This window comes from Felis catus, chromosome A3 (genome assembly GCF_018350175.1).
Source record: "Felis catus isolate Fca126 chromosome A3, F.catus_Fca126_mat1.0, whole genome shotgun sequence".
NCBI classification, from domain to species: domain Eukaryota; kingdom Metazoa; phylum Chordata; class Mammalia; order Carnivora; family Felidae; genus Felis; species Felis catus.
Window position 1 is genome coordinate 113,052,162 of NC_058370.1, and position 19,406 is coordinate 113,071,567.

The 19,406-nt window shown below is 40.9% G+C and overlaps 1 protein-coding gene across 10 annotated transcripts in view; it reads right to left on the reverse strand.

Moving 5' to 3' along the window:
* RASGRP3 (RAS guanyl releasing protein 3) overlaps positions 1-19,406 on the reverse strand; it is a 105,681-nt gene that overhangs the window by 23,093 nt on the left and 63,182 nt on the right. For 8 of the 10 annotated variants that reach the window (XM_045054697.1, XM_019827693.2, XM_011281146.4 and 5 more), the window contains 9 exons: positions 17,141-17,335; positions 16,055-16,157; positions 14,769-14,831; positions 14,073-14,204; positions 12,673-12,820; positions 11,054-11,227; positions 10,558-10,674; positions 8,017-8,292; positions 1,595-1,672 (listed from right to left, as the gene is read on the reverse strand). In XM_045054697.1, coding sequence (XP_044910632.1) covers positions 1,595-1,672; positions 8,017-8,292; positions 10,558-10,674; positions 11,054-11,227; positions 12,673-12,820; positions 14,073-14,204; positions 14,769-14,831; positions 16,055-16,157; positions 17,141-17,210 — 1,161 coding nt within the window. In that variant the 5' untranslated portion in view covers positions 17,211-17,335. The remainder of the gene's footprint in view (positions 1-1,594; positions 1,673-8,016; positions 8,293-10,557; positions 10,675-11,053; positions 11,228-12,672; positions 12,821-14,072; positions 14,205-14,768; positions 14,832-16,054; positions 16,158-17,140; positions 17,336-19,406) is intronic. The other 2 variants (XM_019827694.3, XM_045054698.1) reach the window with 2 other exon arrangements.

A 19,406-nucleotide genomic window follows, 5' to 3' on the forward strand; every position in this document is an offset into this window, starting at 1 on the left:
GGCATTGGGGCACTTGGGTGTCTCAGTCAGTTAGGCGTCCAACTCTTGATTTTGGCTCAGGTCATGATCTTACAGTTCATGAGATTGAACTCCACGTTGGGCTCTGCACTGACAGTGTGGACCCTGCTTGGGATTCTCTGTCTCACTCTCTCTCTCTGCCCCTCCCCCACTTGTGCACACGTGCACGCTCTCTCTCTCTCTCTCTCTTTCAAAATAAATAGATACACATTTAAAAGAAAAAAGCACAGGTGTTGAAGACAGACAGGCCTGAAGCCACATCCCAGTTCTCCCACCTACTGGCTATTAGTGCTCCATGTGAGACACCTATGCTCACCAGACTCAGTTTCCTTAACAGAGTTAATGAGATAACATGGATATGATGCCCCACCAGGTGCCCAACAACCAACTGGTAGCAATTAAAGTGCCCTGCTCCAGGTAAAGGAAGGTGTGGGCAGGTGGAAATGCCATGGGCACACACATAGTTTGCCACACCATGCTCAGACTCTTCACAACAAAGCAAGGAATGAGGAGCTCACAAGTTGCTTTTTTCCAGTAACTTTACCTTTCTCTCTAGCTCTCATGCTAACTTTGCAGAGGCTAGCCTTCATGCCTCCATTTACCTCTGCTGTATCTTCCCACATGGGTCTGTTCTTCAGTGTCCCCAGGAGATGGGCCTCTGGTAGGGGAGCTGAAAATGCTGATGGAGCCACCACACTCACAATTTTAAGAACAGACGTTACCAGGTCAACTAACTCAGACTCAAGTGCACATCCTCCCTGTACCAGAGAACAGCCCTGCCTCTTTGGGGCTGATGCTGCAGAGTCAGAATACAGGGACAGATTGAAGGTCCAAGTCACTGGCAACATCCCACAGAGTTCAACTGGTAAGGAGGTAAGTCATGAGACCTTTATCAGAAACCTGATCTGAGGATACGAGTCCAAGAGGCAAGTACAGACATGTTTTCCTTGAACATGCAAACCTCATCCTCGCTGCAAATTTCAAATTTACCCAGGTATTCTTTTATGAGTGCAAAACAGATCTAAGATACAGTCCGCTCACTAAAACTAATAATCAGTGTACATTCAGTAATGCAATTTCCTCAATCTTATCATATAATGTTTCTTTGCTAAGAGTCAGCCATTGAGACACTATCTAATGTGATACTGAAATTCTGAGTTGAGTCGATCATTAGCAGAAAAATTTGTGAATTATGATCAGGGTATTTAAAATTGATTAAACTTCATTTTATGCTGAATGGCATTTTATGTTGAAGAATCTAAAACGCTGTTTCACATTAAGATGCATTCTCTTTTGTTGAGGGGGAGGACCTGTAGGTAGGCAGGCTCTCAGAGGAGACACAACACATAGATGATAACAAGAAAACAGAGTAATTGGAAATAATGGTCTTCTTTGTTAGCCTCTGATGAACAAATCATACTCAAACTGTCAGAGCTAAGCTGTTCCACTGGCAAAATGGAATACAGATTTTTTAAATTCTTCAGTCTTCAGATCACAAAGCATCACTGTAATAGCCAATTACTGTAAATGACAATCAATGGTGTTTGGCACTGATCCTTAGAAAAAATCCACCTACCGATTTAGAATTTCTAGGCTCCAGCACCAGTGACAGTTTGTAAATATCATCTTCTGTGTGATAGAGGTCCAGAGAGAGCTACAACAAATTAGAAAGGATAAATGATGATGTTGGATCACATTTACTTATTTATTTACATTGCTGAAATATTTTCAAACCAAATGTTGAAGCTCAGTGTCTAATAATTTGAGAGAATGCAGAACATTAAAAAGATAGCATGCAGAGGCAGAACATGAAATTTTAAAACCAAACACTTTAGCATGGTCATCAGCATCCTATGTGCTATATCAGATGTGTTTATATCAACAAAAGGCAACATATTTGAGCTATGAAGTAAGATGCCCCCACTCTCAATGCTACAGGAATTGCTCAGAGAGGCAGCATATAAAGCATGAAGGAAGGTTCTGGAGTCAGTTGGGCCTGAGTTCAAGTCCTAAGCCTGCCACTGGTTAGCCTGGCACCTTGAGCCAGTTATATCTTCTCTGACACTCATTTGTCACATCTGTAAAATGGAAATTATCATAAAAATCCCTACTGAATTGAATTTTGATCAAGATCAAATGGAATACTTCACGTGAAGTACGACACACACAACCTGGTACACAGTAAAATGCCAAGAAATGTTATTTGGTGTTGTTGATGTTACTATTATTATGACAGCTGTTACTACTAATATTATTATTATGTGGGGGGGAGGTGGGAAGGGAGGTCACTGAAAACAGAAATGATCAGGACAGAGTCACAGAGGACCTTGTGAACTAGGACCTAACTGGGACTATTCGGACAGAGAAAGAAGGAGAGAAAGATCAGGACAGGCAGGGACAACAACTTAGACCGAGATTGGAGTGCATGAATGAAATCAGTAAAAACTAAAATGCATGGTCCCATTCATCTAAAATAGAAGGCATGAGACTCAAAATCAGCCTGGATGAGTCTTACCCACACCCTTTAATGTTAAGATACCAGATGAATCATGCCATTTCATCAGCAGTGAACATAACCAGGTGCCCTGTCCTTTCTTCGACCATTGGGGATGAAAAATTCTATTTAACATATTGGGCCTAAAAATAAAAACTTAATGTGTATGGGTGTAGAGTGAGGGAGAAGCACAAGAAGGATGAAGTGGGAGAAAACTCAGAGGCAAAAGATGTCTTTCAAGGATTTATCTTGCTTTCATTTTTTTTTTTTTTTTGAGAGAGAGAGAGAGAGGCAGGTGAGGGAGAGAAAGGATCTTAAGCAGACTCCAGGCCCAGCACCAAGCCTGATGTGGAGCTCCATTTCATGAACCATGAGATCATGACCTGAGCTGAACTCAAGAGTTGGACACTTCACCAACTGACCTACCCAGATGCCCCTACAACATTTAAATTAAGGACAGCACACATCAGGTCATATACTGCTTTATCTAGACTTTGTCACCTAAAGATTTTTTCTAAACATAATGAAATTGACTTGACTATAAAACTGCCCCATCATCATTTCAGATCTTGAAAATCCTACCCACAAAGAACAGACACTATATCCATCTTCCATTAAACAGTCATTCCTACCTCCAGGGAGGAGAGGAACCATCCCCTAGTGCCTTTACAAACAAATGCCTTTACAAGGCAGCTCATTATATAAAAGAATGAAGTGAAATGCATGAAAAAGATCTTTTGGTAGAAACACCGGTATAACAATGTCTTATTTGCCAAAACCGTCTTCGCAGATGTAATTACTTTCGGACCTTTCCTCTGAGCTCAACAATAATAAAAATGTGTGATAAGTAGAATGTGACACTGGATCTCTGGGTTAGGGAGGTGACAGGGAGACGTGGGGTCCCTGATGAATGGGAGACAGCCACTGCTCAGGTACAGCCAATTTTTGTCAGCTTGACAATTGACATATCTTCTCATTTGTCAAGAGAAGCCAGAAATCTGGAGTTTTACATGAAATATCTCAATTTTTAAATCCTGGCAACCAACATAAAATTTTTATGATTCTGTGTAGGCCAAATAAAACACATCTTGCCAATGGCAGTTGCCTGCTATTTTATAAATTCCACGATGGAAAACTCTACCGGCTTCTAAGCCTCACAGAAGCAGGCAGTGCATCCATTGCCATCTTTTCTGCCTCTATAATCCCAGCCACAGTTTGCTGCCTTGCATTGTGAACGTTCCATAGGGAGAAAATCAAGTCACTGTTTCCTTCTGGATTCCTTGCTATCAGGAGTTGATCTGGACTTCGATGAGCATGCCCCTCTCCTACTGATTCGGCCTTTAATAATGAATGGCAGTGGCGCCTGCTGGAAAAGGGATGACAACAGTGCCAGAACATCTGACCAGAAATCCAAATAAACCACACACTGAGTAGGGGAGATGCTCTCTCGAAAGACACAGAACATCCGTGGTATTTTCATACATCAGATGGACAGATACCAGATCCTATGATGGAAATGTCTTCTCCAAATGTTTGCCCTTAATTTATTAGTAGTGATTTGATCCTGAGCAAGTTATTAGCCTTTGTGGGACTCAGTCTTTTGGTCTTTAAAATGGGAGGCATAAATAATAGCTCCTTCCCAGGACTTCTGTGAAGATTAAATGAGCTAACATACATTCAGTGGGGTTTGTGTAGCAGGCCATAGAGATGGGCATTGCATGGTTGGCTTCCAGTCAAATGCCACTGTGCTCATCAGTGAATGTATTACTCCTGCCATCTTCTGCTTTCCCAGCCATGATCCTACCTACATGCATTCTCTCATCTCCTCTGGATTTTACAGCCCTGTGCAGAGCAACATGTTTTACTTCCTCCACAATTTTTTTTAAATAATTAGAGGCAACTTGTCAATGGAATCTCAAGAATGCTTGCTTGTGTCTAACATATTTTGAGCTTGGAGAATGGTCTGAATCACTGTTTCATGTTGCTGCATTTACACCCAAGCCTATCAGCAAAGATGGTTGTGGATTTAGTCTGCACATTAAGACCTATGTCGCCCTGACTAGAGAACTGTAAAATAAAACACACTTGGTCATCAAACTATCTTATTGACCATTTTTGCAATTCTTCGTCTTCTTCTTCTTCTTCTTTTTTTTGAAACTGTAAAAATACAGGGGGCTTTCCAGTTATTTGCATATACTCAGAATGGTAAAAGTAACTGATAGATCTAAAAATACTATGAAAAGAATCAGATGATTTCGTATACCATAAAGTAAGAAGCATCAGCTTTTAAAGTTTCTGGTTCCAGGATTAGGATCACAGTGGAAAATGCCTTCTCTAGATTGTCCCTGAAAAGAGGAACAGTCCAAAATCCACATGTTTAGTGCTGGGGTCTCCCTTCCTTCATGTGCCCAGGGCTGTTCAGGGGCTAAATTTACAATGATAAAAATGGCACACAGAGTCTCTGACTCATAGATTTTGTTCTGTAATTAATTCCTTCTTTAGCCACCCATGAAGAGGGAAGGAGAGATTACTTAATTTTTACAGATGCAAAATAAAATATATATAAAATAAATAAAATAGATGTAAAATAAATCAAACAGAGTAAATGCCCATCACTGAGAGACAGAGAGAGAGAGAGAGAGAGAGAGAGAGAGAGAGAGAGAGAGAGATACCCCCACCCCAAGCGGGGATTCAGAAGTTCTCCCTTTGCAAGCCTTTTGTCCTTTAGAAATCTGTTTCTTCCTTTGTAAAATACAAAGGGACAGGGGTGATGTTACACTCTCTGCCCTTCCCAGGGTCCCTCACAGGATGTCTGTGTATATGAAATATATGTGAAAATGCTATGAAAAATGCAATCAGTTATTACAGAAAGTCCCAAGGTTGCTATGCAGCCTACCACATGGAGCAGACATTCCGTAATTGCTGATTTATTTAAGAGCTCTCATTTTCCATCTTTCAGGGCTCTCAATCATGTATTGGCTTTCTCACCTGGAGCCATGTTTAGAGGCAAATAATCACTTCAGGTAAAAACCTGACCTAGAATCTTGGGGAAAAATGAATGGAGAAATTCTGCACTTATGGATGCCCTCACAGCTTCTGTCAGTCAAATGGTTCTAATCCTAACACATATCTGCTTCATGAGATGGCCACTGGGCTCTAGTGAACACCTGATGGCAATCTCCTTTATCTGCATTGAAGAGATTAATCTGCTTGTGGCCAGGAAGAATGAATGTATATTCCTGGGCAATGAACCTTCTTGTTGGTTGTAGGGAAGGAGGAGGGGTCTTGGCTTTAAATAGAAACTGCCTTGATCGATGTCCATATGTGGGACTGTGCTATCTGAGGAGCCACTGGGCTGGAACCACAGTATCAGATTGACACCAGGCTCCTTATTCTCAAGGGGCCACCAGTCCTTGTATCTAGAATCACAGAAGTTTAGAGCTGGAAGAGATCTCACAAATGAGCACAAAATCCCTTATGAAAAGACCAAGGGCAGGTCTAGCTAACAAGGAGACAAAACTAAGTAACTGCACACACAGAGCTAAAAGCTTGATCTCCTGCCCAGGATTTTTGCCACTGTACTACACTAGATAACATTGTTGTCCTAAGTACAGTACTTGGTGGCTTCTATATTTTCTTTTAATACCCGAGAGGGGGTGGGGCGGGGATTGATTGTGTTGTCATCCTTTTTCTTTTTTCTTTCCTTCCCAGGCAGAAAAAATATATATTTCTTAGCCTTTATTTCTAGGATTCAAATTTTCCATTTGCACCCAAAAATTTCATTCAAAATCTTTTGATACTTCTCTAAATATCTGTCATTATGTTGCTTCATTCATAACTCAAAATTAATTCACCTACTCCATCATCATCTTTTGTCGGGATGAGAAAATGCCCAAGCGTAGGCACCTGCTCTATGACACTCTCCTCCACGTAGTGAAGGTAGCCTGGACACAGACAGGTGGAACTTCAGCTGGTCTGCAGACATCACCTGTGCCTGTGGCTTTGCTGTCTGATTGGGGCTGCAACTCTGGTCACTTATTCGTGGAAACAGATTTACATGGCAAATGATTCATAAACGCAGGTGCCTGGATTATTGAGAGGGTTTTTCCCCCCCAGTAGAGAATGTCTGTGTGTTTACTGTTTGTCATACAAACTCAGTCCCAAGAGATTTGTGTTTCTGTGTGTCGGCAACTTCTGCTTTATGCTAAGGTACAGCTGGTATTACTCCATGCACTTCAGGGGTTCTATGCCTTGGTAAACAATCATGTGTCTAGGAACAGTGTGTGAGAAGGTCTAGGAACCGCTCCTATGCCAGGGCAGTGGTCCCAGAGGATTTAGGCCCTCAGAGCTTCAGAAGGAAATTGTTTTCATTTTCCATGGCCACGAATGGAAAAGAGTCAATTCAGTATTGCAGTCAAGTGTCTGAAGCTTCCGTATTATAAACCCAAACAGGGAAGTTGCTTCTCCATTTGTTAAACAAGGGTGAAAGAATTTGGTTATGCCTCTTCCCCCTGACAAGGCAGCCATCAATGGGGTAGGTTCTCTCCCATACACCTGTTGTGTCTAAAAGCGCCGGGACCTAGAGATCAGCCACGAATGACAAAAAATATGAATGCTAGTTGAATTTCATCTGTCTGACCCACAACATTCCTAAACACAGCATTCAGTTCATCTGTTGAGCTCCTACATATGCCAGGTATCATGAGAGGCAGTGGGGATATGGGATATATATGGCAGGTAAACAGGAAAAAAAAATCTAATACAAAATGATACCTCCCTATGGTTAAGAAAGTATAAAGGTCAAGAGCCACACATGAAGCAGACACTTACTGCTCTGGAGAGGAACAGAGAATGCTCCAGAAAGACAGAAGGTTTTGAATTTGAGCTAGTCACAGGGGTGGATAGGGAAGGGATTTTCCAAGAAAGTGCAAAGGCCAGGAAGCAGAAGGCAGCAGTTCGTGGTGGAAAGCCCAGTGTTCCTCAAAGGCAAGTGTGATGTGGCATCAGGTGATGACAACCCAGGATACATAGACAACAAGTCTAGAAGGGCCTCAAAGGCCAGGCTGGCAAGGGGAGGGTGGCAGTGGGGACAGGGAGATCATGGAGGAGGACCAGGTATTATCCCAGGCTTCAGCTATGCTGTGCGGGAGGGCAAAGGGAAATGGAAGAGGTGAGGCCACGTAGAAGGTGGTGATGAGCTAGGCTGGTGTGACGAAGGAGAGTGAGGGGCTGAGGGCGGAGGGCCTCTCCAAGAGCTCTAGGAGCAGAGCTATAGGGGTGGTACCTAGACTCCTCAGGACAAAGGAAAATTTCTCTGCCCCGTGATTATAGTCTCAGCTCATGCCGGATATGGGGCTGGGCTCCCCTCCCCTCACCCACCCTTTCAGATCCTGCCCCATCTACCAGCCCTGCATGCAACCTGGTGAATGACCTTCAAGGACTTTCCCGCATCCCCTGGGAAGTGAGAAGAGCTCTCAGCACAAACTCCTGTCCCCTCAACTCACCGTGAGCAGGTTGATCAAATCCATGTTGGGTTCTAAGTGGTGGGAGGCATTCTGCAGAGACACCAGTTCGCTGAGGGTAACGGAGAGCTGGTGCATTTTTACAATGTTAACTTTGTTGTCCTCCATCCAGTCTGGGAAAATGACATGGACTGCTATCAAGTCTTTCAAGTGGACGCCAAGGATGGGAATCTTGAAGCCCTCGCAGTCGGCAAAGGCCTTGCGGTAATTGCAGTAATTGCCGTTGGAGGAGACCAGCTCTGTCATTTCGTTCCAGTTCTGGAACAGATGGAAAAGTAGGATTTTCAAACAGTCTTCCTTCCTACCCACCCCCAGGCCCTGCCGTGTGTGGCTAGGAAATTCCTCAGCCACTGAGAGAAGTATCAATTGCACGAACACTGATGCAGGGAAATTATTAACCTAGAAAAAGAAAATTAGAAAAATGTCCTGGGCCTGGCTATATGAGCTAGACAGTGTGTTCTATTCTACTGCAAAACAGAAACTGCCCACACCTCTGCCTACCTACTAGGGCTGGTAGGATGTTAAAAAGCATCAATCATCTAGAAGTATTTGGCAATTCATGGAAATACTACAGTCCACAAACATAAGCATGTATTGTATTAAAATACAGTATGTAGTATAGTACAGTTGTTGTTCTAAGAAAGTTGCATTCAAGATATTACTTAAAGGTTAACCTGGAATGGGATGGGGTAGGAAAAGCCACACCGAGGTATGAGATAGCTGTGGTTTGGGACTCTGCCACTAACTAGACAGGTGACCTTTGGCAAGTAACTTCATTTTGAGGGGCTTCAGTTTCCTTTTTTGTAAGAAAGAAGATTTCAAATAATTTTTGAAGATCCACTGGTGGTTCCAAGCCTCTAAGAGCCTCCACTGAATTCTGACTCATCACAATGTGTAAAATGTGTTTTGCTCTTTACTTGAAATTCAGTACGAAGCTCAAGGAAAATAAGACACTTACATAATGAGCCCCAGTATGCTTAGAACGAGTGATATGTTTTAGGTCAGAGAGCAACGCTCCTTGGCTTACAAACTCCTGTTTACCGCTGGTTGCCTAAGAGCAACCAGACCTTCCTCAATTTTGATCAGTCTACAACTTTCTGAAAGCAGCCCTGTGACTCAGACGGAACTGTCTCCATTCCTAGGCCCAAGTTTGGGTTCTGATTTACCGTCATTATAATTCCATCCCTCTTGTTTGTGATTGGTTCAAGAACACAGAGGTAAGCCAATCAGCACATTATATTCTTCTAGCAATTGTTATTGGTCCAGGGGTGAAAATGTGACCTGAGATGGTCCAATCTGCCTAAAAACAACGTCTTTCATTCCATGGGGGCAGGGCTGAAGGCGGAAGTTTTCCCTGTCTCCAACTTGCAGACAGCCCAATCAGGAGAAAGGCCGGTCTAAGGAAACAAATAACTGATACTGAAAGGTAGGCAGAACTACTGACCCAGAGCTCTAATCAGATTATGCCTGGAGTTGGCCCTGCTTTTTGTACTTCCAGGTATGTGAGATGACCCATTGCCTTACTGTCTAAGCAATTTCAAGATTTTTTAAAACTTATAGCTGAAAGTGTCCTTACTGATACAGCACACTACATGCTTACAAAGAAATCTTTTCCTAAAGATGAAATGTTCTTTCTCACTGACAAAGGAAAAATATTATTATTGTGGTCTGGAAACAAATATGGCAGAAAAAGCTCAGTTTAAAAAGACAAAGATCGGGGCGCCTGGGTGGCGCAGTCGGTTAAGCGTCCGACTTCAGCCAGGTCACGATCTCGCGTTCCAGGAGTTCGAGCCCCGCGTCGGGCTCTGGGCTGATGATGATGGCTCAGAGCCTGGAGCCTGTTTCCGATTCTGTGTCTCCCTCTCTCTCTACCCCTCCCCCGTTCATGCTCTGTCTCTCTCTGTCCCAAAAATAAATAAACGTTGAAAAAAAAAAAAAAGACAAAGATCATTGTGTTTTCTAAATATATATATATATATATATATATATATATATATATATATATATATATATATTTTTTTTTTTTTTTTTTTTTTTTTTTCCCTGAGAACTCAGCTATAAATCTGAGGGATTTCTAGACAAGGTCAACATCTCTCTCTTCCTTTGTATCTGTCCACTGTGTTTAACACAGTGCTATGAATAGAGCAGGTGTTCATTGACTTGATTTGAGGAGGGTAGGGTAGGAATGATTTGTCTTATTTGCCTTGTACGCCCTGTGTGTGTCACAGTGCATATCACATAGTTAGCACCAAGTACATATTTGTGGAGTACTCACAACTGCAATATGTTAATGGTATTCTTGTTGGGACACTTGGTATTCTTAAAGGCCTTCTTATTGGGACACTTGCCACCACTTCCAACCTGTTTTTGTCAGTGGTGTGCCTATTCCCTTCCTATTTAATTCCCCATGTGTAACCAACCATTGTCTAGGAAGAGAACTTTCCCCTTCTGATAGGAGCATCCTATCCCTAAACAATTTACAAATGACTTTTGTACTCAGGATTAGAATTTAATCCACCATACCTTTGTAACTTCTGAAGAAAGATGAGAATGGGTCTCCTTGAGGCGTGAGATAGAACTATGACTAAGGCCTCCCACCACTGCCATCAGAGTGTTAAAATTTTTGAGCTGAAGGAGCTTCTGCAATAAAAAAAAATTACCATCAATACTTTGTAAGAATTTTTCAACTATTCCAGCCTCTCTGAAGTACAGGTGAATGCACTATTTTAATAACAAGGATCTAGGACAAATAATATCAATTTAACATGAAGCACAAATGCAATCCACCAGAAAAATATATCCATCATTTTACAGAAAGCGTTACAACGAATGCTTCCAAGTATTGCCAATTAAAGGCAGTCTTCGTGCATGAGAGAAGTATGATGTTCACCACCAGATATTATGAATACTTTAATTGTCCTTTATGGTGTGAACCCCAAATTTCTTTGATGACTTTTCTCTAGAGGGAACAAACATCTAATCCTTTAAGAACCCCAGGCTAATGCCCAGACATACATACCTTGGCAACATTGATAAACTTTGTAATGACTTCTGCCCTTTGCTGGGGGGTTGGTTTGCTAAGAACCATCAACTGGACCCACTTAGAGATTCCATTAAATAAAGCAATAGATCTCTCCAAGGTTGGGTTATTCTCCAGGCAGCCATGGATGACATAGCTTTGGTAATCAGTGAACTAGTAAAGGAAGATTCAGAGACTCTGAATTATAATGGAGTCTTTGTAAAATCAGAAATTAGAACGTTGTGTGGAAGATGTGAGACGCTGTTTCATAACAACATAATGATTTCTTTCATTTCACATTTATGATGGTATCTTACACATTTGAATATACACGTATCCTTAACATATTATTTTGCTGTGTTTCACTCCACCATACACAGATACATGCTTACACATCACAGTGTTGGACAGGGCGGGGAGGGACAAGAGTCTAAGTCACATTCAGTGAATCTCAAATTTGCTGGATCATAAGATCCACCTGAGACATTTGCATTATAACATATTGGTTTCTGGGGACACTTCAGACCTAAAGGATCAATATCTCCAAAGGAAGAACCCAAGAGTCTTCATTTTTCACCCACTACTTGTGATTTCAACAGCCAGGCAAGTCTGAGATACAATGGCATACATTAAAGAAAAGGAAATGAATACAAATATAATGATTTCAAGTCAGAATAATTTTGTACAGTGTTTTAAGAAAAAAGAAGAAGAAAACAATAATTGAAGTAAGGCAGCTCCTTAGCAAAACAGACACCTTTTGGGGGAGTCAGCATGGATGCCACCAAATACATGTGAGCCTTCTATCATGTAAACAATGCAGGGGGTTCCCTCTCATGGCCTGCCAGGAAAGGATCATTAAGGTACTCTCCAAGTAGGATTATTTTGTAAAAAGAATCAGTCTTTCAAAAATCCATACTTCTAACCTCATGTTCTTCTTTGCAAGTAATAATGTAATTAATTTCCTGGCACCTTGGAAAAGAAAGAGGAGTGATTGCCCCAGAGCTTGGTGAGACAAAGCCTGATCATGAGCCATTAAGGAAATAGTCTCCTAACAAGTAAATAGAGAGTAGGTGGCTAGGAAGAGACCACAGTCAAGAGGAAGAGAAAGGAGGTGGAGAAGGAACACTATTAAGACGGAGTAGGAAAGAAAAGTTTAATTCCAGCTCTCTATATCTGGAAATAAACAACCTGATGTGAGAGTCTCATCAAAGCCTACAATTCTTATTCTCAACCTATGCCCGTAATTAGGCATTTATACAAATCCCAACCTAAATAAATATGCCTTCCCTCAAATGGAGGGCCTAGCAAAACATGTTCACTTGGGAGAAGTCAACGGAGCTAAATAAACCTTGAATGGTTAAATCTCCACTGAGTATTTAGAAAATCATGCTTTAATCGTATGAAAGGAGACATTGAAAATAGCGACAGATATATAGCTCCTAAGCCATAAAATAAAGGCAGGATAATATTTATCTTTGGTTAAAAGGGATTGTTCCTGTGAATTAAGGGCACTTTTCCAGTGGAGCACAATGACAGAGGCTGCCAATATGAAAACGCAGCTCTTGGGAAAGTTGGCATGGTGGTTGTTATCCTTGGAAGAATAAATGTCAGTTTCTTACTGAGATCCTTCTAAAAGATTTATGCTCCAGAAAAGTGAGGTGCTCAGCCAATTCAATGGGCTCCAGATGGTCAAACAGCAGACAGGCTTTTCCCTTCTTGGATACTTTTTTCCTCTGTGTGACTCTTCTCATCCAGTCATAGGAAGGACTATAAAAGAAACAGTGAGTCTGGTCAATGTGCTGAAAGGCCATTTCACTCAATGGAAGTTATTAACCTACTGACTCTGTAACTCTTGGCCTGCTTCCAGGAGCTTGTGCAAAATACACGCCCTGTCCTTCATATTTGAAGAGAAAACCACTGACCCACTGCCAATAGAACATAAACTTTGAGTTGTTTTTCCAGACAGGGTGGGTTTGCACCGATCCATCCAGAATTTCTTACTTGCTCTTTCTTGTGACCAGTAAGGTTTGGATCACAGGGGAGAGGTCAGGGTTAGGTATATAAATTTGGCAGATTATCAATATATACGATGGTGATTGAAGGCACATGAAAACCACCTGAAGTTGGGTTCTTACACTTCAACAACATATGGATTATCTGAAAAATTCGTTATAAAGACAGACGACTGACCTCACTGCCAGAGATTCTGATTTACTAGGAATGAACCTGAATAATCTGTGTTTTTAACAACATCCCTAATGATTCATGGATCATGCACTGTTGATCAAGACTCTTAAAGAAGTATTCTAGGAAAATGGACCAGAGTATGAATGCCCAGGACACAAAAACATATTTGCAAGATGGATAACCATACTTAGGGCCATTGCATAGTTTTCTCTGTACAAAGTTAACTAGTAGGTATAAAATGCAAATCTAATTAGCACTGAGTTCCTAGTAAATGAGCTAACCAGTTCATGGCAAAACAATGGTCAACATTTGTAAAGCCTCAGGCTGATCTCAGAAGCACATAGCACAGGGCTTCTCAAACTTGAATGTGCACATGAATCAGCTAGTGCTCTCTTATTAAAATGCAGTTTCCAATTCAGCAGGTTTAGGGTGGGGCCTGAGATTCTGAATTTCTACTGAGCTCCCATGTGATGCCAGTGCTACTGATCTACAGGCTACACTATGAGTGGCAAGGACTTAGGAGACAGGAATTAGACTTAGTAATTAAGTACTCAGCATCTATTACATGCCAAATGCTATCTTACTATGCATTTATTGTATGCTCATAGTAGCCCCATGACCAAGGTACTATCCCCATTTTATACATAAAGAAATTGAGGCTTGGAAAGATGAACTATGTCCAGTGGGGCTGTGCTTATTTTGCAGCAAGACTTTCTTCACAAGAGCACACCTTGATTCTGAAATAGTATGGACGGAGGTCAAGTGGGACCATCACTATTCCATCCCCTTATCATGACTCATCATGTTTGAAAGAAGCTTGTGCCACTCTTACATGCTGGATATGTCGATGAGGCTGATGTGTTTTTCATACCCTAGTTGGCTAGCTACTTCTCGGAATTCTTCAGTCATACGGATCAAACCAAGGTCCAAATTAAACTCTGCAGGAAACTTGAGAATCCAGTACCTGAAAGGCATCAAATATTTTTGACGATGAGAAGATTTCAAGCTAGACCTTTATGGAAATTATTGTATCATTTTACAGATTACATTTCACCATAAACCCAGGACCATACCCCAAATTAGCAATCTCCTATTCCCCTCTGCATGATACCAGCTCTCACTTTTCCCTCCTTCAATCAAGGACCCGAGTCTACCACTCCCTCTCTGAGTCTCTCTTTCTGACCCTAAGTCCTGAGTGTCTCTACTCTCATCTAAGTGCAGGAAACTCTTCTCCCAGTTCATGGCAACTACTTGGGAAAGTATATCGTGGGGAAATAGAAAAGAAATGAATTTACTCTTTCCAACAGCTAGTTTCATTCCCTAATCACATTTGCTATGGCTTGACCTCTAAAAGAAAGATAAATTCAACTCCCAGGAACAGAGCAGAGCCAATTTAATCAAAATCAGTAAAAGAGGGATCGGAGTCCATTCTATTGCCAAACTAGGTCTGCTGCTTGGGGAAAAAGAAATTATCAACAATTCCAGAACCATAAAGTAGAAGACAAATTACATGTATAAGTATATTTACCTCATGAAGTAACAGATCTTTAACCGAAATTCATCACAGTTTTCTCCACTGGCATCTCGATACGTACATTAGTTAAAGAAAAAAATCCTTGTACCTTGTTTCCTTTGCCCACACCTGCAGCTGTTTGACCAATTTAGATGAATTCCTAATAAGAAGGCCATACCAGGGACATGTGAGTTATATGGATGTTCAAATGGGGAGACAACAAGCTCTGATGATATCAGCACTGAATAATTGTAACCTACGCACTATTACACCCCCATATTGAGTCCTGGAGACTCTCAGACTACACTGAGGACTGGGATATTGCTCGCTTTCAAGAACCTCTGCTCAGGGTAAATGTCCCCTTACCCTCTCCAATATTCCCTTCTATCCTGAGGCTGTAGGAAGGATGGAGGGGAAAAGTAGAAAGTGGAGGAAGCTTGCAATGAGCCAATGGAAGCCCACATGGCCCTAATACTTGACAGACCCTCTGCCTATCAGGCTCCTACCCCATAAGGCTTCCCAGTCATGTGAAGGCCCCTGGGGCTGGAAGCAGGCTGATAATAAACATTAGATCTCCAGGAATAAAACCTCCTTATACATGTGAGGCTATTTTGTCATTTTGTGTCATTTGGCTTTCAATCACCTTTTGGGACTGCACTGTGTACAACAGTCGTAGATTGCTAAAAGCTCTTACTAGAATGGGGTTTCTGGGTCTTTTTGTTTGTTTCTTTGCTTGCTTTTGTATCAGAAGGAAATCTGAAATCAATATCAACCAACCGATTGCAATAAACCTGTTAGAATGTTCTTTGTGTCTTGTCAACAAGGGAAAATGTGAAAACTTAGGTGGCATGTGTGCCTGATTTGTGCCTTATTTTGGTTGGCATTTCCATATGTCTAAACCATATCCTCTGTGTCCATCATTTTGCCATCCTAAAAGGAATAAATTAGGTCTTAAATAAGTGTTGACTATTCTTTCATTATACTAACAGCAGAAATGTTTAAGACAAATTAGAAACATTCAGCCTAAGCTTCCGTTTCATTGTATATCTAGTGATTATTTTCAAGTACAGCCAAAACACCCAGATGGATAGTCAACTCTTTGGTCCATCACGCAGATGCCTTGTGTAGACATCTATCTATCTATCTATCTATCTATCTATCTATCTATCTATACACAAAACAGCTGGATAACTGACTGAAGACTGTTTATTCATCTTAATTTACCAGCTTTTGTTAGACACTCTACTAAATACAGAACTTGATTTATGATTGTAAAAATTATGCAGTAGTTGAAAGGATATATGCAGAGAAGTTTTTCTGCCAATTCAGTGGAAGATAAATACCATCGGTGCATCAGTAGAACTATTCTTGGCAAATAACTATTGTTCAGCTCTCCATTGTCATCTGTTAAAAAAATAAAATAAAGTGAGGGGTGAGGAGACAACAGTATTACTCTTTTTCTAATATCAGTAGAGAAACATTAGTGTCAAAATATCTCATAGACCCAATTATTGTTTGGGTCTTCCTTGCAAGTTGAGTGAATAGGTTGGTCTCACCCTCCCTCTGGTGTTAGATTGCCAGATTTAGCAAATAGAAATACAGAACACTTAGTTAATCTCAATTAAGGTAAACCAAAAATAGATTTTTTAGCATAAGTATATCCAATGCATTATTTAGGATGTAATTACACTAAAAATGTACCTTATATGAAATTCAAATTTAACTGATCATCCCATATTTTATCTGGCCACCCTACTCTGGTCTAACACTTCCTATAATAATAAATTTAAAAAAACAATTAAAAAACAACCCCTTTGTGATTCTATTTGTGCAAAGAATATCCTGAAATGCTGAAGTGGATACATAAACAACATAAAAAGCATGTAGCTTAGTAGAAGGTACAAGTCATATAAACAAATATAGAATGCAGCAGATTGTGCTACCCATGCTTGTCTGAGACAAAAGACTGAGGAATAACCATAGCCCCATATACCAAGTACCATAAGAAAGTCCCAAAGGGCTGTGGGAGGAAGCAATCCACACTGCTAACAGCAGGGATTAGGAATGGTAATATGAACACCTGAAATAGCAACTGAGATGGTCCCTGAAGCAAATTTTAGTGAAGGAGTGTAATAAAGGCGTAGGCATAGAAAGATGCAAGGATGTCCCAGAAACATTAAGTGGACCATGTGGCTGCATATTAGCTGTGGGAAGTAAAGTGAAGAAAATGCAGAGAGGGCAGTGATCTTGGGGGAGACAGATTGGGGTCAATCAAAAAGGACTCAAATCCAGAGGTGGAGATTGAATTCTGTTTCACAGCAACACTTGCACGTGAAAAGGGGGATGTCAGAGCATCAAGATACGTAAAAGGGAGAAAACCCTCATACCAAACATCTCAATGCAAGTGCTCAGCAGTTCGTCTAGTGTTGCTGCTTTTCCAAGTCCACTTGACCCCATGGTTATTAAGCCGTTGTCAAAAAACTAGATACATTTTCAGCAATAGGTAGACCATCTCCATAATCATGCAACTTGGTAACGTTTGTGCTAGTACTGGTGTCTGTCCTTAGTTATACTCCAAGACTCTAAAGAAACAAGAAAAGAAAGTTATTAGACTAGAGTTCAGACCTCATTATAGCATTACTTTCCTACCGAAAAAGATAATGACTTCCATTGACTGCATCTTTCGACCAGAAAAGTATCAAAGTGACAGAGATAATATGTCAACCACCATGATGGCAAAATGCCTGCTGACCTGTTCCTTCGCCTGCAGGTGCCCCAAGACCACAGAAATGTTCTGTTAAATACCAGCCCATTTTGCAGCCGACATTGTCTTGATACAATATCTTAACTTTCTTCATATTCTTTTTTTTAAGTTTTTATTTATTTTGAGAGAGAGACTGTGCGCATGATCAGGGGAGGGGCAGAGAGAGAGAGGGGAAGAGAGAATCCCAAGGAGGTTCTGCGCCGTCAGCATAGAGCCTGATGCAGGGCTTGAACTCACAAACTGTGAAATGATGACCTGAGCCAAAACCAAGAGTCAGACACTTAACTGACTGAGCCACCCAGGTGCCCCAACTTTCTTCATATTCTTAAGAGATAAGAGAGACATTCAAGAATATTATAAATGTTACTTGGTTTAATATGATTATAAGTATATAGAAGGAGGTAAATTTTTTAAAATGTTTATTTTATTTTGAGAGAGAGAAAGAGAGAGAGAGAGAGAGAGCATGCACATGAGTAGGGGAGGGGCACAGAAAGAGGGAGAGACAGAATCACAAGCAAGATCTGAGCTGTCAGCAAAGCCTGATGTGGGGCTCGCTCTCATGAACTGTGAGATCAGGACCTGAGCTACAAATCAAGAGACAGAGGCTTAAGTGACTGGGCTACCCAGGTACCCCAAAGGAGGTAAATTGTAAAGTGCAAATATATTTGTGAGAATTATCCTCAATGATCATATAAACATTCAATAATTGATTTAAAAAGTCTTATTTGCATGATTTCTCTAATAGTGACATTAGTACTAGTGGGAATAGTAATAAAAGTATTAACAATAATCTGTTGAACATCCACATTATAGATCAATCACCATACCACTTTCTAGATATTATCCAACTTGACCTTCATAATGATACTGTTATGACCAACAAAATAATATTTCATAACAATGCTTCATAAAAATAGTAATTATTATTCCCAATTTACAGATGAGGTCATGGGATTTGCAGAGATTCAGCAACTGGTCTAAAACTATACAATTATTAAGGCCTAGAATCAGGACTCCATTGTAAAATGAAGCTTTTAGCTTCCTTTTTCCCCTTTCATTGCTCTCCCAAGTATGGATATCATACATTGTCATGATTTTGCCCCCTAATCCAGTATGAGGAATATCACTCCTCCACACCATATCAGAAAGTTGACATAGCCAAATGATCTGCCACATAGGTAGAAAAAATGTGGGGATGACAGCTTTCTCATTTTACATCACTGTCATAGGGGAAATGGGATTGGAAACCACCTCTGAGAGTTCCTTATACTGAAAGCATTGCTGTTGGAGGCACCTCATTTTATTTCAGAGTCCTTGATGCGAGCTCCATATAGGGCTTAGAGAAGGTGAGAGCTCATCGTGATGTAAGACAGTTATCCACTTTGGGCAGTTTAATAGGTTAATGTGCCCACTGGGAATTAATCTCTTAAACTGTTTGAAGTCAGTGTCTTTTCTACTTTTGAAATTTATTTATTTAACATGCAATCATCAAGCACCTGACAGATGCCAGGCACTGGGCTAAGCATTGAGGCTGCCGAGACGAACAAATCATTGTCCCATCCCTGCCTTCAGTAGGCTCAAAGTCAACTTCAGAAAGCAGACACATGAATGAATAGGGAAAAAAAGCTAACTTCCATGTATATGGTTGTGTTAGTTCAACGGGACCACCAAAGAGTGACATATGAGTGGGTCTGTGCAGTAGGCATATAACTGCAAAGGAAATTTTTTACCGTGTATTATTTCTGTGTAAAACCATATTCTTGTGCTGACGGTGCCACATTTAGAGCCTAAAAAGTAGGATTATTTCACAAGTGCAGTAAAAATAACAGAAACACGGGATCAATGCTATCCCACTTCTGCTGCTCAAACGATTTGTGAAAGGGAAATAT